We start from the raw sequence: 25441 nt of genomic DNA on the forward strand, positions 1-25441 counted from the left end.
TGTGGCGGTCCTCATGAGAGCCAGTTTCATCATAGCGATTGATGGTTTTTGCGACTATACTTGAAGAAACTTTCAAAGTTCCTGAAATATTCTGGACTGACTGGCCTTCATGTCTTAAAGTAATGATGGACAGCATTTCTCTTTGCTTATTTGAGCTGTTCTTGCCATAAGATGGACTTTTACCAAATATGGCTATGTTCTGTATACCACACCTACCTTGTCACAACACAACTGATTGACTCAAACGAATTAAGAAGGAACGAAATTCCAGAAATGAACTTTTAGCAAAGTACACCTGTTAATTGAAATGCATTACAGCACCAGTACCTCATGGTTAAGAGAATGTCAAGAGTGTGCAAAGCTGTCATCAAGTCAAAGGGAGGCTACTTTGAGGAATCTAAAATAAAAAGTATATTTTGATTTGTTTAACACTTTTTTGGTTAGTACATGATTCCATATGTGTTAATTCATAGTGTTGATGTCTTCACTATTATTCTACAATGTAGAAAAAGTCAAAATAAAGAAAAGGCCTGGAATGAGTAGATGTGTCCAAACGTTAGACTGGTACTGTACATTGAGTTCTAAACCCCCGTAGGTTAAAAGTTGGGTCAAAAAAATAAGAAATCCCTTATGCTGATGATTTTTTTCCCAATCCAATCAGTTTTCCACATTGAATTTTTTGGTTGAAATGACATGGAAACAATGTTGATTCAACCAGTTTTTGCCCAGCGGGAGAAGCTCTCTTTTGACATGACTTGTAATGATAAACAGTAAACTGTAACATGTGTTCTGGGTATAAATAACAGCCTACAGAGTACAGATTATGCAATATATGTTTTTATCATAGTAAAAGCTAGCATATAGCCTTAGTGAAAAATATGTTTTTTTTTTATGAATTCGTAGGACAAATAAAAAGGGATAAAACATAGGTGCTGGATTTTAGGCCGGTAGCAACCACCACAGGGTGTCCGTTCAGAACACCAGGAAGCAGTAGTTCCAGTTCAAGTGTTTAATGAAGATCCACACACACACGCACACGCACACGCACACGCACACACACACACACACACACACACACACACACACACACACACACACACACACACACACACACACACACACACACACACACACACACACACACACACACACACACACACACACACAGCACTCTGATACTAATTTGGGTTATTTAGCTGCACACACAACAAACATCAGAAAAGAAAAGCAATATTTCCTTAAGGAGGTAGAATAAGCAGGAGGATAAACCGGTTGGTCATCGTAATAGAAACTATTACGAAACTGTCTGAGGCCCTGCCTGGTCGAGTCCTATGCTAAGTGCCGGGAAAATAGGCTGCTTATTGGCTAATAAAATATTAATGATTGGTTCAATAAGAAAATCAAAAGAAGTTGGGGTCTTTGGAAAGGAGATGAGCTGACCTTTTTTTTTTTACACTTAGCTACCCCATAACTTAAATACATTTCACACCATAACAGCTCTCAACTGAAAAATACATCTTATGGTGTACAGTATCGAAGGACATCCAAAGCCATCACTATGTTACAGAGAGTCAAAATAACTCATCCACAGTGATGTTTACATATCTACCAGTGGTGTGCAAAACAAGAGCTTCCTGATTAAGCAAACACACAGGAGATGACGAGCTCAGACAGGAAAACAGCCTCTATAACTGGGCCAGATCGAGAATCTGGTGGGGGGGATGTAGGATAAACAGGGGTGGATGTAGGATAAACAGGATACCTATCACCAGACTGTGCTGTGACGCAGCAGATCTTGTCTACATGGAGATGACAGTACAGGTTAAGGTTAAGGTGGAAACCAAAACTCCATTGTTGTTTTGACATGACCTGTCTCTCTTGTACCCACAACAGCAGATGAGACAGAGAGAGAGAAAGAGAGAGAGAGAGAGAGAGAGAGAGAGAGAGAGAGAGAGAGAGAGAGAGAGAGAGAGAGAGAGAGATAGAAGGGTAAACCAGCCTTTAAGGGCAGAATCTGAGAGCACCCTCTGCTCCACCCTCAGGCCTGCACAGCACTTAAAGGGATGGGTGTGAATGAGTGACTAAGTGAGTGCATTCCCAGTGTGTGTTCTTCACTGAGCACTCTATCCTTTCTGACTGTGCTGCCCAGCCACAGAGGCAATGATGAATGTGGGATGACAGACATGTCTTGGAAACTTTCCAGTTTCTAAAATGATTAATTCAGATGTCTGCCTCAAAATGAATGAGTCTTGTTAAGGCATACCTCATGTCAGATGAAGAAAATGACAGAATGTCTAGATCATCCTTTCACCATCAAACTGTTGAATTAATGTCATCCATCCAACCATGTCAATGGTGTGATCTAGCTCAGACTCTGAACATGGGTGTTGATTTGATTTCTTTGTTTGGTGTTCAGGCCTGTACCTGTCCTGACAGATAGCAATTTTGATCTAAGTCCAAGCAGGAAATGGGTTTTATAACTCTATCTCGCTACAGACAGACAACAAAAATTTGCCCGGAGTCCTGCTTCGTTGGAATGTCGTGCATGCCTCTTCTTTTCAATAAGCATGGGAAGCTACTGAATAACTTGTTAATTCTACAGTACCCTTTGTCACTACTCCTTGACCACTGTCAAGGGCAGTGGGATGGTGGTATCCATTTTATAATCTGTTGATTCACTCGTACATTAGTATGGAAGCATTTACTCTAACCATGCACAGTCAGTTCCATTATTATTGGCGCCCTTGATAAAGAGGAGCAAAAAAGACTGTATAAAATAAGTACAAATACTGATCTATACTGTATGCTTAAAAAAAAAAGATATATTACTACAACTCCTCAGTGAAAGCGACTTGTTTAACAACTAAATAAAACAATTCTCAAAATTATTGGCACCCCTGTTTTCAATACCTTTCAACATCAATCAATCAAATTGTATTCGTCACGTGCTTGCTTTGTAGACAACAGGTGTAGACGAATAGTGAAATGCTTACTTACGGATCCTTTTCCAACAATGCAGAGTTAAAGATAAGATAAAACATCAAATACAAAATGTAAATAGTGACACAGTGAATAACAAACACAAAATAAAGAGTCGAAATAACGTGGCTATTTATTGTGAGGAGAAAATAAAGATGACTATGTACAGGGAGTACCAGTACCGAGTGGATGTGCAGGGGTACGCGGTAACTGAGGTAGATATGTACTGTACATACTGTATAGGTAGGGGTAAAGTGACTAGCAGCAGCGTACAGTATATGTGAAAGTGTGTGTGTGTGTGTGTGTGTGTGTGTGTGTGTGTCAAATCAAATAACATTTTATTGGTCACATTCACATATTTAGCAGATGTTATTGCGGATTTTGCGAAATGCTTGTGTTCCTAGCTCCAACAGTGCAGTAATATCTAACAATTCACATCAATACACACTCATCTAAAAGTAAAGTAATGGAATTAAGAAATATATAAATATTAGGACGAGCAATGTCGGAGTGGCATTGACTAAAATACAGTAGAATAGAATACAGTATTAACATATGAAATGAGTAAAGTAGTATGTAAACATTATTAAAGTGACTAGTGTGCCATTATTAAAGTGAACATTAATTCCAAGTCTATGTTATATAGGGCAGCAGCCTCTAAGGTGCACGGTTGAGTAACCAAGTGGTAGCCGGCTAGTGATGGCTATTTAACTGGCCTTGAGATGGAAGCTGTTTTTTAGTCTCTCGGTCCCAGCTTTGATGCACCTGTACTGACCTCGCCTTCTGGATGATAACGGGGTGAACAGGCCGTGGCTCGGGTGGTTGATGTCCTTGAGGATCTTTTTGGCCTTCCTGTGACATCGAGTGCTGGTGGTGTCCTGGAGGGCAGACCGCACCACCCTCTGGAGAGCCCTGCACTTCATGATGACAGAAGTGAGAAGTGAGTCATCACTTTATGATGACAGATAGTCATTTAGTTCAGTTACCTTTGCTTTCTTGGATACAGGAATAATGGTGGACATCTTGAAGCAAGTGGGGACAGCAGACTGGGATAGGGAGAGATGGAATATGTCCATAAACACTCCAGCCAGCTGGTCTGCGCATGCTCTCAGGACGCGGCTAGGGATGCAGTCTGAGCCGTCAGCCTTGCGAGGGTTAACATGCTTAAATGTCTTACTCACGTCGGCCACGGAGAACGAGTGCCCACATTCCTTGGGAGCAGCCCGCGTCTATGGCACTGTGTTATCCTCAAAGCGGGCAAAGAAGGTGTTTAGCCTGTCCGAGAGCAAGACGTCGGTGTCCGCAACGTGGCTGGTTTTCCCTTTGTAATCCGTGATTGTCTGTAGACCCTTGAGACCATTGAGTTGCGACACCACTTTGTCTCTGCACCAATGTTTTACCTGTTTGATTGCCTTACGGAGGGAATAACTACACTGTTTGTACTCTGCCATATTCCCAGTCACCTTTTCATGGTTTAATGTGGCTCTCCGCACTTTCAGTTTAATGTGAATGCTGCCATCTGCTGCCACCGCAGTTTCTGGTTTGAGTAGGTTTTAATAGTCATAGTGGGAACTACATCCCCTATACACTTCCTGATGAACTAAGTCACCGTGTCCATGTATACATCAATGGTATTATCCAAGGCTACCCAGAACATATCCCAGTCCACTTGAACAACAATCTTGAAGCCTGGATTCCGATTGGTCAGACAAGTGTTGAATAGACCTTAGCACGTGTACTTACTGTTTGAGGGTCTGCCTATAGGAAAGGAGGAGCAAAATGGAGTCGTGATCTGATTTGTTGAAGGGTGGGGGTGGGGGGCTTGTAGGCATCCAGGAATCTTAGGTCAGTAAGGATTACCACTTTATTTTAAGAATGTGAAATGTCAGAATAATAGAAGAGAGAATTATTTATTTCAGCTTTATTTCTTTCATCACATTCCCAGTGGGTCAGAAGTTTACATACACTCAATTAGTACTTGATTAGCATTGCCTTTAAATTGTTGAACTTGGGTCAAACGTTTCAGGTAGCCTTCCACAAGCTTCCCACAATAAGTTGGGAGAATTTTGGCCCATTCCTCCTGACAGAGCTGGTGTAACTGAGTCAGGTTTGTAGGCCTCCTTGCTCACACACACCTTTTCAGTTCTGCCCACAAATTCTCTATAGGATTGAGGTCAGTGCTTTGTGGTGGCCAATCCAATACCTTGACTTTGTTGTCCTTAAGCCATTTTGGCATAACTTTGGAAGTATGCTTGGGGTCATTGTCCATTTGGAAGACCCATTTGAGACCAAGCTTTAACTTGGTTTAACTTTAACTGATGTCTAGAGATGTTACTTCAATATATATACAATTGTCCTCCCTCATGATGTCATCTATTTTGTGAAGTGCACCAATCTCAAAGCACCCCCACAACATGATGCTGCCACCCCCGTAATTCACGGTTGGGATGGTGTTCTTCGGCTTACAAGCGTCCCCCTTTTTCCTCCAAACATAATGATGCTCATTATGGCCAAACAGTTTTATTTTTGTTTCATCAGACCAGAGGACATTTCCCCCAAAAATACGATCTTTGTCCTCATGTGCAGTTGCAAAACATAGTCTGGCTTTTTTAACAGTGATTTTGGAGCAGTGGCTTCTTCCTTGCAGGGCGGCCTTTCGGGATATGTCGATATAGGACTCGTTTTACTTTGGATATAGATACTTTTGTACCTGTTTCCTTCAGCATCTTCACAAGGTCCTTTGCTGTTGTTCTGGGGTTGATTTGAACTTTTCACACCGCCTTCCTGAGTGGTATGACGGCTGCATGGTCCCATGGTGTTTACACTTGCGTACTATTGTTTGTAAAGATGAACGTGATACCTTCAGGCATTTGAAAATTGCTCCCAATGATGAACCAGACTTGTGGAGGTCTACAATAATTTTTCTGAAGTCTTGGCTGATTTCTTTTGATTTTCCCATGATTTCAAGCAAAGAGGCACTGAGTTTGAAGGTACTACATGAAATACATCCACAGGTACACCTCCAATTGACTCAAATGATGTCAATAAGCCTATCAGAAGCTTTTAAAGCCATGACAAAGTTTTTTGGAATTTTCTGAGCTGTTTAAAGGTACAGTCAACTTAGTGTATGTAAATTCTGACCCACTGGAATTGTGATACAGTGAATTAAAAGTGAAATAATCTGTCTATAAACAATTGTTGGAGAAATTACTTGTGTCCTGCACAAAGTAGATGTCCTAACCGACTTGCCAAAACTGTAGTTTGTTAACAAGAAATGCGTGGAGTGGTTGAAAAATGAGTTTTAATAACTCCAACCTAAGTGTATGTAAACTTCCGACTTCAACTGTGTATTGTATGCTTAAAAAATGAGAAATTATATTGTTTTATTTTAATACAATTGCTCGGTGAAAGAGATTCTGTTTAACAAGTAATAAAACAAATCACAAAAAGATAGGGTTCAAAATGATTGACAGCCCTGTTTTCAATACCTTTCCATATCAATCAATCAATCAATCAAATGTTATTTGTCACATGCTTCATAGACAACAGGTTCAGAATAAAAGTGAAATGCTTACTTAGGGGTCCTTTTCCAACAATGCAGAGTGAAAGATTAAAAAATAGATTAAAGATTTAAAAAAATATATATATGGATATAGTGACACAGTGAAAAAGAAATACAAATAAAGAGTAAAAATAACATGGCTATCTATAGGGAGTAGAAAATAACATGGCTATACACAGGGAGTACCGGTACTGAGTCGATGTGCAGGGGTACGAGGTAATTGAGGTATCTATGTACTGGACATACAGTGGGGCAAAAAAGTATTTAGTCAGCCACAAATTGTGCAATGTCTCCCACTTAAAAAGATGAGAGAGGCCTGTAATTTTCAGCATAGGTACACTTCAACTATGACAGACAAAATTAGAAAAAAATCCAGAAAATCACATTGTAGGATGTTTTATGAATTTATTTGCAAATTGGTACCGCTTGCCGCGCAGTAGCAGAGAGAATAGACTCAGACCACTGGTGTACTTGCCCATAGAGCTATATTTTCATGCCAGGAGGCTGAAACTTGGCCACAACTGTTTTCAAATATGGTTTCCATAACAACTTGATATAAAAAAAGTCTCAAGGCCATTGGGGTGTAAGATTAAAAAGTTGTTTATCTGATTATGATTTCCACCAACCAACCAGACGGCATTGATTTTCTGTGTCATGGAGAAAATGTTTGCTCCACAGATAAATTATTAGACTGTATTAGTGATTTTAATACTGGATGTATTTTAAAGTCTCAGCACTGGCTGCCTTCGAGTTTTAGAATTCATTTGAAGGTAATTCTATTGGTTTTTAAATCGATTCACGATTGTGCACCCCAATACATATCAGACATGCTTTTAAGGTAAGTATCCAATAGGTCCCTCAGGTCCTCTGGCACTGGCCTTTTAACTATCCCAAAGCCTAGGACCAAGAGGCATGGAGATCAGCCTTTTATTCCTTTGCCCTTGCCTCTGGAATAGCCTGCCATAGAACCTGAGGGGGCCGAAACTGTGGACATATTTAAAAGATGTCTTAAAACACACCTTTTTACCATTGCTTTTCCTTAGGGTGCTATTTTTTCACTCCCGTTTTTATTGGTATTCTTTTGTTTTTTATCCTCTTACAGTATGTTTGTTATGTAGTAAATGCCCTGCATGATCCAAAGTATGTGGACACCTGCTCGTCGAACATCTCATTCCAAAATCATGGGCATTAATGTGGAGTTGGTCCCCCTTGCTGCGATGACAGCCTCCACTCTTCTGGGAAGGCTTTCCACTAGATGTTGGAACATTGCTACCGGGACTTGCTTCCTTTCAGCCACAAGAGCATTAGTGAGGGCAGACACGGATGTTGGGCGATTAGGCCTAGCTCGCAGTTGGCATTCCAATTCATCCTAAAGACGTTCAATGGGGTTGAGGTCAGGGCTCTCTGCAGGCCAGTCAAGTTCTTCCACATCGATCTCGACAAACTATTTCTGTATGGACCTCGCTTTGTGCACGGGGGCATTGTCATGCTGAAACAGGAAAGGGCCTTCCCCAAACTGTTGCCACAAAGTTGGAAGCACAGAATAGTCTAGATTTCCCTTCACTGGAAGTAAGGGTCCTAGCCCAAACAATGAAAACCAGCCCCAGACCATTATTCCTCCTCCACCAAACTTTACAGTTGGCACTATGCACTCTGGCAGGTCGAGTTCCCCTGGCATCCACCAAACCCAGATTTGTCCATCGGACTGCCAGATGGTGAAGATTGATTCATCAGTCCAGAGAACGTGTTTCCAGTGCTCCAGAGTCCAATGGCAGCGAGCTTTACACCACTCCAGGCGACGCTTGGCATTGCGCATGGTGATCTTAGGCTTATGTGTGGCTGCTTGGCCATGGAAATCCATTTCATGAAGCTCCCAATGAACAGTTATTGTGCTGACGTTGCTTCCAGAGGCAGTTTTGAACTCGGTAGTGAGTGTTGCAATCGAGGACAGACGATTTTTACGCGCCTCAGCACTTGGCGGTCCCGTTCTGTGAGCTTGTGTGGCCTACCACTTTGTGGCTGAGCCATTGTTGCTCCTAGACATTTCCACTTCACAATAACAGCACTTACAGTTGACCGGGGCAGCTCTAGCAGTGCAGAAATTTGACAAACTGACTTGTTGGAAAGGTGACATCCTTAAATGGTGCCACGTTGAAAGTCACTAAGCTCTTAAGTAAGGCCATTCTACTGCCAATGTTTGTCTATGGAGATTGCATGGCTGCACGCTCGATGTTATACACCTGTCAGCAACGGGTGTAGCTGAAATAACCGAATCAACTAATTTGAATGGGGTGTCCAAAGACTATTGTACAGATAGTGTATTTCTGTTTTAATTTATTTGTCTTTTTTTTAAATGTTTTTTTCTTTGAAGGGCATTGCAATGCATTGATGTCTGAAATGTGCAATATAAATTCAGCTTGATTTGGTTTGATGTAAGGATGAAATTTCTCAGAGCTTTCTCACTTTTATTGGGAAAGGCCTTAGCTTACACTATGTGTGCAAAGTCACTGACACTCATGCACATTATATTTTTTGTATCTGTGATTTCTTGCAAGCCAGTATTCCCATTCAACTACTCTCGCGTCACAATCCACCTTGAAAGTCTGCCGAGTGATCTTGTTTTGCCTCCAAAGTTTTTAGTGAAAAACGAAATTCAGCTAAAAATATGTTTAGTTTAGCAAAGATTTTCCCACAAATAAAAAAAAGAGACATATGTGATAATGCCTCAATGTAATCGAGGTATTAAATGATTGTCACACACACACAGCCAACGCTGCTGTCCCATGTATATAGAGATATCATACACTGAACCATTTCTTTTATGTCATTTTTCACACTGTGTATTCATATGCTATATTCTCCACATAGCTCATTCTAATATATCGACTGCTGTAGCCTACATTACATTTTGTTACACTGTTTATTTATACACTGGATTCTCGGCATAGCTCGCTGCATTATATATGCTGCTGTACATATCATACTTAGTACTGTATACATCTTTGGTGTGTATACGCATAGATCACACTTGGATTACTGATACAGTGTATTTTTGTTTCTAGTTTTTGATTATTACTTGTGTACTTTTTTGCTGCACTGTTAGGAGCAAGTAATACAACCATTTTGCTGTACCTGCTATAACATCTGCTAAACTGTGTACGCAACCAATAAACTTTGATTTGATTAGAATCTTTTTTTTTTTTCAAATATAATGAATTTTTTGGGCTGAGTTGTGGTCAATTTGCAGTGTACAAATGATTATAATTCTGTTCCGGGTCCCCGACCATCCACTCCAACAAAAATTGTCTAGTTGCCTACCTCTGGTGTATTATAAGTGTCTGCCTTAGACAGTTACCTGAAGCAATCAACTTCTGACAGGTATCCCCTAAAGCAATTTTATAGTGACTTATAAGTATGCTATAAAACACCATAACAAAGATTGTGAATTTTTTAAACCTTTATTTAACTAGGTAAGTCAGTTAAGAACAAATTCTTATTTACAATGACATTTTTTTCTTATTTATTATATTTACAATGACGGCCTACCCCGGCCAAACCCAGACGACACTGGGCCAATTGTGCGCAGCCCTATGGGACTCCCAATTACAGCTGGATGTGATACAGCCTGGATTTGAACCAGCGACTGTAGAGACACCTCTTACACTGAGATGCAGTGCCTTAGACCGCTGCGCCACTCGGGAGCCCAAATGCAGTAACAATGATGTGCTGCTCATTGACAAAAACATTTGAAATGCATCACATTGATGGTCATTATAATGCTGTGATCCTTGAGCAACAAGTGACCAGCAATTTTGAAGCACTATGTTGCTGTATATTACACGTGATTATGATTATACTTATAATGCATTAGGAGTATTTGTAAATGGAATTAAGAGTCTATATGAGTTTTTACGCGTGTCTATAAATATAGTTATATTGCATTATTACTCTATCATTATGCATTATGAGTATAATGCTGTATAATGCATATGGTCTTCATAGAAAGTGATACTAAAACCTCTAGGTCCTAGTTATGGGCTATATAGTTAGGGCCCAGAGTCTTTCCTGGTTAGGTCATGTGGTCAGATAAAAGCCCTAACCCTATGTATAGGACCAACCTACAGGTATCCCACAGTATGCCTTCGTTACCATTTCTAAGTCTTGGTGCAATAGCATAACCTTTTCAGAATTGCATCTATATTTCACAAATTAAACAAGTGCACATTGTGCTGGAGCAACAAGTGTTCAGCATGCAGAAAGCATGTTTTCCTTGAAAAGACAGAACAGACTTCAGGCACCAGCGCTCATGATAAGCAACATGCACTGCGCCATTGTCACATCAGATAAGGCTGTTGGAAACAAGTCAACTAAAAAAGCTCAGAACAATCATATGTTCTTTAGGTGTCATGTGCTCACATCCACATGCCATGTGCCGGATCGAGAGAACAGTTCAAAGTAACAAAATAAACCTGAACACTGTTGTGTGCTTCCAAGTGATTTTTATTTTCATGAGGACAACAACATCCTTAGTACAATAGCCTGACCTATTCTCTCAACCCTAACAGCCACTTCTAGCCACAGAGATGAGTAGATGAAGCCATGAGCTATGTGCAGCTCTGTTTAATTTCCCTTACAGAAGAGACCTCCCCCTCTCTCTCACCCCCCTCCAGTGCTCTGCGTGGTCTGAGATCTGAATAGGACTGAGCAGGGTGGGTGCATTGCCTCCCGAACCAACTGATTGGATGGATGAGGAAGACAGAACCAGGGCAATCCACTGCACATCAGTTCACTCTAGTCTGCCAGAAAATGTACTAGCTGTTAAATCCTTGCTTCCTCCATCCCTGTTGTCCCTTTTCATTTCCTATCAAAGGCCATTCGAGGAGGAGGTCTGAGTGGGAGACCTTGGAACCTCTACTCAGATGCGTTTTGAAAGGAACTGAGGAAACAAATGGTTAATACAGGACTAAGATTGAATCCTACTACACTGGCTCTGATGCTCGTCAGATGTGGCAGGGCTTACAAATGATCACGGATTACAAAGGGAAACCCAACCGTAAACTGCCCAGTGACGTAAGCCTACCAGGCGAGCTACATGCTTTTTATCCACGCTTCGAGACTAGCAACACTGAACCATGCATGAGACCACCAGCTGTTCTGGACGACTCTGTAATCATGTTCTCCATAGTCGATGTTAGTAACGACTTTAAAGAGGTTAACATTCACAAGGCCGCAGGGCCAGACGGATTACCCGGACATGTACTCAAAGCATGCGCTGACCAGCTGGAAAGTATCTTCACTGACATTTTCAAGCTCTCCCTGACCCAGTATGAAATACCTACATGTTTCAAGCAGACCACCATAATCCCTGTGCCCAAGAATGCCAAGGTAATCTGTCTAAATGACTATGGAAATACTATATACCTCCTCATGCCTTTTGCACACATTGTATATAGACTCCCCCTTTGTTTTCTACTGTGTTATTGACTTGTTAATTGTTTATTCCATGTGTAACTCTGTGTTGTCTGCTCACACTGCTATGCTTTATCTTGGCCAGGTCGCAGTTGCAAATGAGAACTTGTTCTCAACTAGCCTACCTGGTTAAATAAAGGTGAAATAAAAAAATAAAATAAAAATATAGAGGAATGGTCTAAGATCCCTCCCAGTGTGTTCTCCAATCTCACAAAACATTTTAGAAAGAGGCTCTGTGCCTCTATTGATTCATATTCCACAACTATGTAGACTTAAATCCACCTTTTTTGTTAAGTATTTTCATCAGAATGGTTAGAATTACTGTGATGGAATCTGTCTCACTGAAAGAACACCATGTACAGTACCAAACAGCATTCAGAACATTTTTCATTTAGAGACTGTCGATAACTGACATATTAATGCTTGAGTAATACTAGAGCATTCAAAAAAATAGTGCCACCAAGACTCAGTATAAACACTTTTTTGACCCTGAAATGTTTACATTGCACTAAAGGCATGTAATTTATGGATTGAAAAGTGGAAGCATTCATCATTTCTGTCCTATTGTGATGGCCCTAGGCTGGGTCAGTGTTCAGCCAGGACTCTATGGGAGTACAGAAAACAAAATGGCATCTCTGCACTGCTCAGAGGACAGGTGACATAGTTTCAGCAGAGAGGAAGAGGCGAAGCGAAAGGGCTCACTCTCGCCAAAATCTGTCCGGAATAAACCCAAAATACCCATTGCGTTTCAACTGGAATAATATACAGACCTAAACTTGTCGCCTGCCTTCCCACCTTTGGGACAAAGACTCCCATTGTTAGGGCGGAGACATGAACATCTTGTTATTATATTCAGATCTCTGGTTTCAGAGCCTCTTGTGAATTGGAAAGGAAAGTTGTCGAGCGCACAGTGCACTGTTATGATGCTAAGTTTGCCCTAATGTTTCGCCCAAATTATATAATTACTCCTGTTTAAATGAAATCATTCAAAATACTTCACCCGGGAGCACGATTTAGCCACAGAGCATCATTAGATACGATTTTTTTTAAATAGCTATCGATTGTTTCAAATTACAAGTGTGTAATGTAGCCTATTCCTTATTTGGGAAGACCGCAATTTGGGTAGTGCGCCTGGCAATAGGTCTGATTGAGTTGCGGCTGTCAATGAAAAGCGTCTAAAATATTTATGAAGATAATGTGTCTCGAGGTTCATTTAAAATGTTGCATCAAGAAGAAGGGGAGGGGTGTGTAGCAAGATATGGTGCGTCTCTCTCCAGAATGCATGCATATGTAGGAAAGTGCCCATCTGTCAATGTCTGATTTCTGACTGTCTTAACACACCACTAATAAGCTGAGTTTCTCCGTTTTTTTCTTCACCTCAACCAGTAAGTCAACCAAGTCCGTTTTTTAAAACATCCACTGTGCATGATAGTTCCTCAGTATTTAATTTTTTTTTCCAACACTCCCGCCTCGATAATCACCAATCCTCGGTGTGATAGATTAAAATATTAATGATCTGATGATCCCATATATCCAGTGGAAACATAAAAAACACCTGTCTGTCCCAAGCTCAGTGGCGTAGGAAACTCTGAGGGCCCGGAATAAGCTAATTGATATAATGCTGAACTTCACTAGGAATAGCTCCAGTCAAGACAGATGGAAAGTGAGGCAGACACGCGGAGTATAGATGAATGTGATTGAAAGAACCGTAATTTTCATCAGGATTGTATCTACTGTTTTTATTTGTCGGCTTTATGCCTATTATTTTACTTACAGCCAATGGATCACAGTGTATCAATGTGTCCATGTGAGGCTGGTGCTCTTCCCTTAGTTGAATTTGAACTTTTACAATTTTACTTCAGATTTTTTATGATTAACCACGTGACACTGACTTTGAGAAACAAAAACAGTATTATTGAAATTAAGCTGTTACACGAAAATGCACATATAAAAATAATCATAACAGGCAGCAGACCCGTAGAAATGGTAGGATAAATTGTAAGCTTCCATAAACTTGAAACTCAGGAGATGCCTATGGTATTTCCTATTATACCCATCATTTTTTAATATTTTTTTAATTACACACAAAAGGTCCCATGAAAAAACGTGCGTGCCAGTGGCCGACGGTGACGTTGAAGATCAAATCAAATCAAATTGTATAAGTCACATGCGCTGAAAAGAACTTACAGTGAAATGCTTACTTAGAGCCCCTAACCAACAATGCAGTTAAAAAATATATGGATAAGAATAATAAATAAAAGTAACAAGTAATTAAAGAGCACCAGTAAAATAACGAGTCTATATACATGGGGGTACCAGTACAGAGTCAATGTGCGGGGGCACTGGTTAGTTGTACATGTAGGTAGAGTTATTAAAGTGACTTTGCATAGATGTTAACAACAGATAGTAGCAGCGGTGTAAAGGGGGGGGCAATGCAAATCGTCTGGGTAGCCATTTGATTAGATGTTCAGGAGTCTTATGGCTTGGGGGTAGAAGCTGTTTAGAAGCCTCTTGGACCTAGACCTCGATATCACTTGCCATCCGGTAGCAGAGAGAACAGTCTATGACGAGAATGGCTGGAGTCTTTGACAATTTCTGGGCCTTCCTCTGACACCGCCTGGTATAGAGGTCCTGGATGGCAGGAAGCTTGGACCCAGTGATCTACTGGGTCGTTCGCACTACCTTATGTAGTGCCTTGCGGTCGGAAGCTGAGCAGTTGCCATACCAGGCCGTGATGCAACCAGTCAGGATGCTCTCCATGGTGCAGCTGTGGAACCTTTTGAGGATCTGAGAACCCATGACAAATGTATTCAGTCTCCTGAGAGGGAGTAGGTTTTGTCGTGCCCTCTTCAGGACTGTCTAGGTGTGCTTGGACCATGTTAGTTTGTTGGTGATGTGGACACCAAATAACTTGAAGCTCTCAACCTGCTCCACTACAGCCCCCAAATACCTTTTTTAAAATATTTTATTTGATAAACAATACAAAATATACACATACAAACGACAACATCATACAAAAATCCACAACTTCACCCCTGCCCAGACCCACATCTCCAGCACCCGCATCACTTTCCGCTCCATGGCCTCAAACTGCACCATTTCTCTCCGTCACCCATGCACTATCAATTTTAAATAATAAAGCAGTTTACCTTTCCACTGCGTTAACAAATACCTTATTTTTCTTATCAAGATCATCATTTCAGAAGAGTCGTACAGTACATGAAATGTGGACATCCTGAGAGTGAGTTAACTACTACAACACAAGAGGTGTCACTTTACAATAGAGATCACTTTACAACCGTATTAAATGACATAGTTCCCGATCATACACCCGTTTCATCATTCTAACCTGCAGGTGTGTGAGGTCCATATAACTCTTATTAGCCTTGATATCAATCATGATCCTATTAGTGTTTCGTAACCATTTCATACAATATGCCAAATGTACCAAGCGTATCCATTAGACGTAATCTGTATCGAGAGGCATCACCGACAATTGGGGGGGAGAGGTATACCCAAAGTTCTCACATTAACAATGGTCATAAACCAGCACAACTACTGTAACATGATTAAACCCTACTGAAGCTTGATTCCCTTTCAGGCTCTACATTAAAACATCCTGAAAGGATGGTCTAAAAAGTCTGCTCACAAATAACAGGAACTTCTTCCAAATGTTTTAAAACCACTGAGACCTCTGACAACAAAATATATTAGTATAAATACCAAGGAGACAATCTCTGTGTTCATAATTTACCAACAGTCTCAGAATGAGTTCAATATTAAGCCTGAAAAGGCTTTCGTCAAAGACAGAGAGTACAGGTATAATCAGTTCAGGAAGAGAGATGGGCTCTGTCACTAAGAACCTACACCTCAGTACTGACAGACTGTCTAGATATTTTATCACAGTCCAAAACAGCCCAGATCTAACCTACATTCAACCCCTTACTTTAATAAACTACTTCATTGTTACTGGACTGGGCAGAACCTTTTCCATGTCCATTTCGATTTCCAAAAGGCAAAGGTATTGAGCGCACAAACAAGTGCTCTGAAAGCTTTACCTGTAATATAACGTTTCACTCATATTTCTATACAAACAGATTGGTTAAGTTAATTGCTAACAACATTTGAAGCGGAGAGCTTACTGGTATACCAATAGCATGTCTGAACATATCCAAATGTACACACCCTACTGACCACAAAACAAGATAAATTACAGTTCCACCATTGTGGTTTGTAGATCAGAGTTCACTCCAGTCCAAACCCTTCTGCATTTGAAATGGCAATAGTTAACTTCTGCTTCAGTTCTTTTTTATTTTTGTATGTTGGCAGGCAGATCTGGTTGAAACATGTGTGAGATATAGGCAACCTGGAGAGGAAGAAAAGGTCAAATGATGAATTCACGTTTGTTCAAAGTTGCTGTTCTATACAAATCAAATGTGACAATAGCAACTGATTAAAGGAGGTCTGTTTTCAGTACTTTTCAAAATGTTTACAATTAATAAGAAAGAACACAGTGAGGACATCTGCAGTATCTAACTAACCAGTCGGTGGATGCATCAATCTTGGAGATCTTGAAGTTGAGGTCGGCCATTCCTCCCACGGGGACACGGTCACTTCCTGTTGAGAAATGGAGCAGCTTCTTCTGGAGCTCCAGGGGGAAGGCCAGCACCACGTCCCAGAATGCCCTGACCACAGAGACAGACAATTTAACTCATTAGATGCATTAACTTCAGATAGTTTATTTTTTTCCGTTGAATATTTTAAAAAGATCCAAAATACTTGCAGTGAAGCCGCTCAACAACTACATCACATTAGTCATCTAACAGATCATCCAGATCGACACACAGAAGCAACCAGGGTCAACAACCTGCTCACGGGCACGTCGACAGATCTCCCACAAGGTCAAAAAATGGGGACCCGAAACAGCAATCCATCAACTACCAGCCCAAGCTCCCAATCGCCAGGCCACCAGCCCTCCAAGATCCCCCCCACACAGTTCCCCAAGAGCTGCCCCTTAACCATCTGAGACCCCACCCCCACCAGTCCCCCAGTTGCAAGTCCCCCAGTCTGGCTTTTTTAATGGCGGTTTTGGAGCAGTGGCTTCTTCCTTGCTGAGCGGCCTTTCATCTTATGTCGATATATGATTCGTTTTACTGTGGATATAGATACTCTTGTACTCGTTTCCTCCAGCATCTTCACAAGGTCCTTTGCTGTTGTTCTGGGATTGATTTTAACTTTTCACACCAAAGTACATTCATCTCTAGGAGACAGAACGTGTCTCCTTCCTGAGAGGTATGACGGCTGCGTGGTCCCACGGTGTTTATACTTGCGTACTATTGGTTGTGCAGATGAACGTGGTACCTTCAGGCGTTTGGAAATTGCTCCCAAGGATGAACCAGACTTGTGGAGGTCTACAATTATTTTTCAGAGGTCTTGGCTGATTTCTTTTGATTTTCCCATTATGTCAAGCAAAGAGGCACTGAGTTTGAAGGTAGGACTTGAAATACATCCACGGGTACACCTCCAATGGACTCAAATGATGTCAATAAGCCTATCAGAAGCTTCTAAAGCCATTACATCATTTTCTGGAATTTTCCAAGCTGTTTAAAGGCACAGTCAACTTAGTGTATGTAAACTTCAGACCCACTGGAATTGTGATACAGTGAATTAAAAGTGAAATAATCTGTCTGTAAACAATTGTTGGAAAAATTACTTGTGTCATGCGCAAAGTAGATGTCCTAACCGACTTGCCAAAACTATAGTTTGTTAACAAGAAATGTGTGGAGTGGTTGAAAAATGAGTGTATGTAAACTTCCGACTTCAACTGTAATATATATATATATATATCCATATATTTCTTATATATATATATATATTTTATACACATTTCTTGTTAACAAACTATAGTTTTATATATATATATATATATATAGTTTTATATATATACGCACACACACACACACACACACACAGTATACTTAACAAAAATATAAACACAACATGAGAAGTGTTAGCATCATGTTACATGAGCTTAAAAAAATATCCCAGAAAAGTTCCATACTCATAAAAAGCTTTTCCCTCTAATTTTGTGCACAAATTTGTTTAAATCCCTGTTAGTGAGTATTTATCCTTTGCCATGATAATCCATCCACCTGGCAGGTGTGATATATCAGTAAGCTGATTAAACAGTATGATCATTACACAGGTGCACCTTGTGCTGGGGACAAAAAAATGGGACTCTAAAATGTGCAGTTGTCACACAAAACAATGCCCCAGATGTCTCAAGTTTTGAGTGAGCATGCAATTGGCATGCTGACTGCAGGAATGTCCACCAGAGCTGTTGTCAGAAAATTAAATAATACATTCTATACCATAAGCCACCTCTAATGTCTTTTTAGAGAACTTGGCAGTGTGTCTAACTGGCCTCACAACCGCAGACCACGTGTTACCAAGCCAGCCAATGGCTTCCAGATCCGTCTTTTTCACCTGCGGGATCGACCAGCCACCCAGACAGCTGATGAAACTGAGGAGTATTTCTGTCTGTAATAAAGGCCCTTTGTGTGGAAAAATTAATTCGGATTGGCTGGGCCTGGTTCCCAGTGGGTGGGCCTGGCTCCCAAGTGGGTAGGTGTTTCCCTTTCCAAATCATGTCCAATCAATTGAATTTAACACACGTGGACTCCAATCAAGTTGTCCCATGATCAATGGAAACAGGATGCACCAGAGCTCAATTTCGAGTCTCATAGCAAAGAATTTGAATACCTATGTAAATAAGGTATTTATGTTATTACATTTTGAATATATTTGCAAAAATGGCTAAAAATCTGTTTTCGCTTTGTCATGATGGGGTATTGTGTATAGATTGATGAGAAAAAATAAATATTGAATCAATTTTAGAATAAGGTTGTAACGTAATAAAATGTGGAAAAAGTCAAGGGGTCTGAATACTTTCTGAATGCAGTGTATACCCTATATATACAAAAGTATGTGGACACCCCTTCAAACAAGTGGATTCGACTATTTCAATAACACCCGTTGCTGACAGGTGTATAAAATCGAGCACACAGCCATGCAATCTCCATTAAAAAAAACATTGTCAGTAGAAAGGCTTTACAGAAGAGCTCAGTGACTTTCAACATGGCACCATCATAGGATGCCACCTTTCCAACTAGTCAGTTTGTCAAATTTCTGCACTGCTAGAGCTGCCCCGGTCAACTGTAAGTGCTGTTATTGTGAAGTGGAAACGTCTAGGAGCAACAAAGGCTCTGCCACAAAGTGGTAGACCACACAAGCTCACAGAACGGGACCACCGAGTGCTGAAGGGTGTAGCGCGAAAAAAAATTGTCTGTCCTCAGTTGCAACACTCACTAGCGAGTTCCAAACTGCCTCTGGAAGCAACGTCAGCACAATAACTGTTAGTCGGGAGCATCATGAAATGGGTTTCCATGGCCGAGCAACCACACACAAGCCTAAGGTCACCTCAATGCCAAGCGTCAGCTGGAGTGGTGTAAAGCTCACCGCCATTGGACTCTGGAGCAGTGGAAACACGTTTTCTGGAGTGATGAATCACGCTTCACCATCTGGCAGTCCGATGGACATATCTGGGTTTGGCGGATGCCAAGAAAACGCTACCTGCCCGAATGCATAGTGCCAACTGTAAGGTTTGGTGGAGGAGGAAAATGATCTGGGGCTGTTTTTCATGGTCTGTGCTAGGCCCCTAAGTTCCAGTGAAGGGAAATCTTAATGCTACAGCATACAATGACATTCTAGATGATTCTGTGCTTCCAACTTTGTGCCAACAGTTTGGGGAAGGCCCTTTCCTGTTTCAGCATGACAATGCCCTGTGCACAAAGCGAGGTCCATATAGCAATGGTTTGTTGAGATCGATGTGGAAGAACTTGACTGGCCTGTACAGAGCCGTGACTTCAACCTCATTGAACATCTTTAGGATGAAATTGGAACTCCGACTGCGAGCTAGGCCTAATCGCCCAACATCCATGCCCGACCTCACTAATGCTCTTGTGGCTGAATGGAAGGCCTAGCTCGCGGTCAGTGATCCAATTCATCCCAAAGGTATTCGATGGGGTTGAGGTCAGGGCTCATCCCTGCGTTAAATGCACCATCTGGGATATTTCCTACTGTTCAATGGTCATTTAGAAACTCAGGATAATGGCTTTAATATCAGGCCTTTTTAGAAAATGAATGATATGATGATGGGTTTACAGTACCTGATGGTGGGGTCAGTCTTGCTGTAGCCCTCATACTGGGCTGCCTTCTGCAGAGAGCTCATGTCCAGGTTGGGACTGCCACACACCAGGATCTCCACCTCCTCTGGCCTCAGCAACTAAAACAAGAGGGACAAGACAAGGAATCAATATCATGGTAGTCTGACAAGTAAAACTACAGGATATGAAAATACAGGACACCTGGGATTCCAGTGAAACTACAGGATTTCACAAGACAACCAATCACTACCATCCTGCTAGGCACAGATGTCAATTCAATGTCTATTTCACATTGGTTCAACATAATTTAATTGAAATGACGTGGAAACAACGTTGATTCAACTAGTATGTGCCCAATGGGATGGAATTTTGTCCATTAAAGAGCAACTTCTCATTTAGAAAACAGCCTACGTGGCAACAATATGTGTCAGAAATATTTATTCTACTGTCAGAATTGACTACAAAGTGGAAATAGGATCATTTTGGTCAGTCACTCTAATCAAAAACGGAGTTTTGTGAGACTTGTAGTCATTACTGCATCCCAGCGTAAATTTGAGTTTGTTTCAATCCTACCCACATAACCACAGCTGGCAGCACACAAGTAATCATCAATTCGGACTACAGCTGTAAGCAACCCAATTGCAATGCTTGTGGTAAATTTGTGTTGACTTTAGCTCCAAATTTCAATGACTTAAAAACCTCAAACCAAACCAAACTCAAACCAATTATACATTGTAGAAATTCAAATACAAATATTGAAAGCATTTCATGAGAAAACTAAAAGGTGTGCAACATGAAAATATTGTCTCATTTACATCGTGTTGACGGTCCCTAACTAGCCCCAGAGCTAGGCTATCCAAAGTCAAAACAACTTTGCCACAGTCGCACACCAGCCGGCTGAAGCTAATTGCTAGCATTTTTTAATGAGAAAAAAAAAGGCTAAATCAGGAAGTGGAGTTGCCCTTTAAAACTAACCTACTGCATGACACAAGACAATTAGTTACGACCATGGTAGTCAATCATGAATCCCTGTTCATTGCACTAGTGCTGCACAAAATGTGCACTTAAAAAGAGCAATCAATGACTATGGTACATTTTCAGAGTAAGGGCATGGGGTGCATGATCAGCGTGCCATATGCATGGATCATTGTGTCACACACTGTCTTAACTGTATTTATCAGATACAGTATCCAATCTGTTGCTAACTTGATACATTTGGCCTCATTTTGCAAACCCTATTTGATATAGTTGCGTATTTTCTCTGTATCACTCGGTCCTTGACCACATTCACTCCCATGCACTCTTCATATCTGTGACTCCACCTTATCACAACACACCCAGACGTCTGTGTCAGGCAGTGCACGGTCTGCACAACCCCCTCACAGCAACAGAGTTTCACCGGTTCCGAGGAGTGCAAACAGAAATACAACCCGGTGACGAGTTAGAGCAAGCCAAGCCAATGGTAAGTTCCAGCTGGGATATAGAGTTACTGAACAATCTGGGTCGGTTCAAACCCTGTCTGCCACACCCCCTCTTCCCTCACCCCACCAGGCAGCTGGTATAACTGTCAAAGCAGAGTTGCATAACCAATGAGAGCATAGACAACTGTTGCGTAACTGCTGGCGTGGGGCGGGGGCTATAGCTGACTTTTCCTACATGTACATTACATGTTTCTATCACACTGTCACACTAGCATTGACCAGCATGAACATACATGTATAGAAGGAGCCTGTTTATAGGTGCATGCACTGCCTTGGAAAGCAAAGAGGGAAAATCTCCTGATTTGCAAGAACTGAGTGGACTAATAAACATGTAGGATATTAATTTGACCCAGTTTGCTGCAGCAGGGAAATAATCCAGCAGCCACAGGAAATGTGAATTATTATGTGGATTATAATTTATGGCTATTTTTGTAGGGGTTGATCCTGTTGAAAATGATATTGCTGGAACATGCATACTAGATTTCTACTTTTGTGTTTCTTTTCTATCTACAGTATCCAAAAAGGATGAATCAGCATGCTACATTTCCTGCAAAGGGAAAATCAGTTAGGCTAATTAATGTTTAACTGTGGTTGGTGGTGGGGTCGGGTAGGTTGTGGCGTACAGTAAATACCAACTCTGGCATTCACTGACACATACACCAAACAGATAATTGAACAGTCAAATATTTGTTTTTGCTGGTACAGCAGAATCCTTGTCCAGACACATCCCTGAACTCACTGCTGTCAGCTCATCTGACAGTTCACTACACACAGTTAATTGCAGTACCCCAGTCTATTTTAATCTTGTCAATTTTAATTGATTGATTACTTGGTGTAGTCCAGGGGTACTGAAATACTATTAGAAAGGGTCAATTCACACACATTTCCTAGGTTCCTAAGGTCCAGATGCAAATTGCCATTTATCAGTGTAGTAATAAACCCCTTCCCCAACACAGGCACTGTCCACGACAAACTGTTCACACACCTCTTGTTGGTGGAGAGAAAATGCTAATTTCCTGTCATTCTACACATTTTACCATAGTGCGTGCGGAAAGAAAATGTTTGTTTTAAAACTTATTTCCTGCAATTCTTAACATTTTGGCATGTCTTAATTGTGCATATGTCACCTTCGGTCCACAATGACGCTGTTCTGGGTCCAGATATGGACCATGGTTTGCTTATTAAGGATGGTTGATATAGTACAGGTAACTGCCAAAATATTGGAAACACTTGAGTAAATGAGGGATACAAAAGCAGTGTGGCTTGGTTGGGTCGTGTTTCGGAGGACGCATGGCTCTCGTCCATCGCTTCTCCCGAGTCCGTATGGGAGTTGCAGCGATGAGAAAATTGGATACCACAAAATTGGGGAGAAAAAGGGGTAAAATATATAAACCGGGCAAAAAAAGAGACGTCCTCTCATTTATTTTCAGCAAACTTAACATGTGTAAATATTTGTATGAACATAACAAGTTTCAACAATCGAGACATAAACTGAACAAGTTCCACAGACATGTGACTGGAATAATGTGTCCCTGAACAAAGCGGGGGTCAAAAATAACAGTCAGTATCTGGTGTGGCCACTAGCTGCATTACGTACTGCAGTGCATCTCCTCCTCATGGACTGCACCAGATTTGCCAGTTCTTGCTGTGAAATGTTACCCCACTATTCCACCAAGGCACATGCAAAGTTCCCAAACATTTCTGGGAGAAATGGCCCTAGCCCTCACCCTCCGATCCAACAGGTCCCAGATGTGCTCAATGAGATTGAGATCCGGGCTCTTCGCTGGCCATGGCAGAACACTGACATTCCTGTCTTCCAGGAAATCACACACAGAATGAGCAGTATGGCTTGTGGCATTGTCATGCTGGAAGGTCATGTCAGGATGAGCCTGCAGGAAGGGTACCGCATGAGGGAGGAGGATGTCTTCCCTGTAATGCACAGCATTGAGATTGCCTGCAATGACAACAAGCTCAGCCCGATGATGCTGTGACACACCGCCCCAGACCATGACGGACCCTCCACCTCCAAATCGATCCCGCTCCAGAGTACAGGCCTCGGTGTAACATTCATTCGTTCTACCATAAACACGAATCCGACCACGAATCACCCCTGGTGAGACAAACCGCGACTCATCAGCGAAGAGCACTTTTTGCCAGTCCTGTCTGGTCCAGCAATGGTGGGTTTGTGCCCACAGATCGACATTGTTACCGGTGATTTCTGGTGAGGACCTGCCTTACAACAGGCCTATAAGCCCTCAGTCCAACTTCTCTCAGCCTATTACGGACTGTCTGAGCACTGATGGAGGGATTATGCGTTCCCGGTGTAACTTGGGCAGTTGTTGTTGCCATCCTGTACCTGTCCCGCAGGTGTGATGTTCGGATGTACCGATCCTGTGCAGGTGTTGTTACACGTGGTCTGCCACTGCGAGGACGATCAGCTGTCCGTCCTGTCTCCCTATAGCGCTGTCTTAGGCGTCTCACAGTACGGCCATTTATTTCCCTGGCCACATCTGCAGTCCTCATGCCTCCTTGCAGCATGCCTAAGGCACGTTCACGCAGATGAGCAGGGACCCTGGGCATCTTTCTTTTGGTGTTTTTCAGAGTCAGTAGAAAGGCCTCTTTAGTGTCCTAAGTTTTCATAACTGTGACCTTAATTCCCTACCGTCTGTAAACTGTTAGTGTCTTAACGACCGTTCATTCATTGTTTATTAAGACACCTTATGTTGGTGTTTCCTTTATTTTGGCAGTTACCTGTATTTCACTCCTGGCTAGTTACACAGGTTTCTGTCAGCAGATCAGTGAGGATACTCACAGGGTTCACAGAGCCTAGCAACAGTTAAGGAACTATTGGGAAACTAACTGACAATGACCAGAGTGATCCAGATCCTCCCATGTTAAACCATGCAAATCTAACCCTAAAGCTGGGCTGGTTCTGCATGAATACAGCAGATTTGTGGTCTGTCTGATTGATATTCATGGTGGACGTCAACCCTGCCACTGTGGTTCCCTACGTACTTAAATAGGCCACTCATACGAGCCTCCCCCTTTTGGCCCAAAGAGCCCTGGTCACTAAGTGGAGACAGAGCACACACACACACAACACCCCCGTTAGGAGGCCTGTGCCAAGAGAGGGGGTGGGGAGCCTCTGTGAACAGGCAGCGAGGAACAGTAGACTCACTCACACACATGCACGCACTCACAGTTGAGTTTCCAATCCTGCACTCCTCATTGCCTCGCCGGGCCTCACGATCACGATGCTGCCTAATCAGAAAACATTCTATAGGAGTTGACTAAATTCTTGGCTCCTGACACTTCAAACAGGACCAGCTGGCACTGAAATTATGTCCACTGAATTCTCAGTGATAGTGATATACTTAATTCCAAAAACCTACAATGACAGTTGGAATTCATAATGGTTTTCTACAGCTGTTCACACCAATTAGAATTAATGTATTAATTCACTTTGATAGTAAAAGTCTTGATATTCTTACCAACAAGGCGTCGGAGGCACACACACTGTGGAAGCCATAGAAGAAGGCAGCAAACTGCCTGTAAATGGACTTATTCAGCAGGAAATCTACGTACAGCTGGACATACTCTGCAAAGACAAGAATAATCAAACAACTATGAGAGAACAAGCAAATGCCACATAGTCTGAAAGGCGCTGTTAGATATCACATGCTACTGCACTACAGTTGTCTTTTCTCTGGTCTTTGGCAGTCTGT

At 41.7% G+C, this 25441-nt stretch overlaps 1 protein-coding gene across 1 annotated transcript in view; it reads right to left on the reverse strand.

Annotated features, from left to right (window-relative positions):
* Nucleotides 1-14959: 14959 nt before the first annotated feature.
* Nucleotides 14960-25441, reverse strand: part of hectd2 (HECT domain containing 2) — a 31746-nt gene continuing 21264 nt past the window's right edge. The window contains exons 18-21 of the mRNA XM_024387711.2: nucleotides 25208-25314; nucleotides 20239-20354; nucleotides 16552-16695; nucleotides 14960-16376 (exon numbers count right to left, since the gene is read on the reverse strand). Coding sequence (XP_024243479.1) covers nucleotides 16256-16376; nucleotides 16552-16695; nucleotides 20239-20354; nucleotides 25208-25314 — 488 coding nt within the window. The 3' untranslated portion in view covers nucleotides 14960-16255. The remainder of the gene's footprint in view (nucleotides 16377-16551; nucleotides 16696-20238; nucleotides 20355-25207; nucleotides 25315-25441) is intronic.

Source organism: Oncorhynchus tshawytscha, linkage group LG25 (assembly GCF_018296145.1).
Source record: "Oncorhynchus tshawytscha isolate Ot180627B linkage group LG25, Otsh_v2.0, whole genome shotgun sequence".
Classification (NCBI taxonomy): Eukaryota; Metazoa; Chordata; class Actinopteri; order Salmoniformes; family Salmonidae; genus Oncorhynchus; species Oncorhynchus tshawytscha.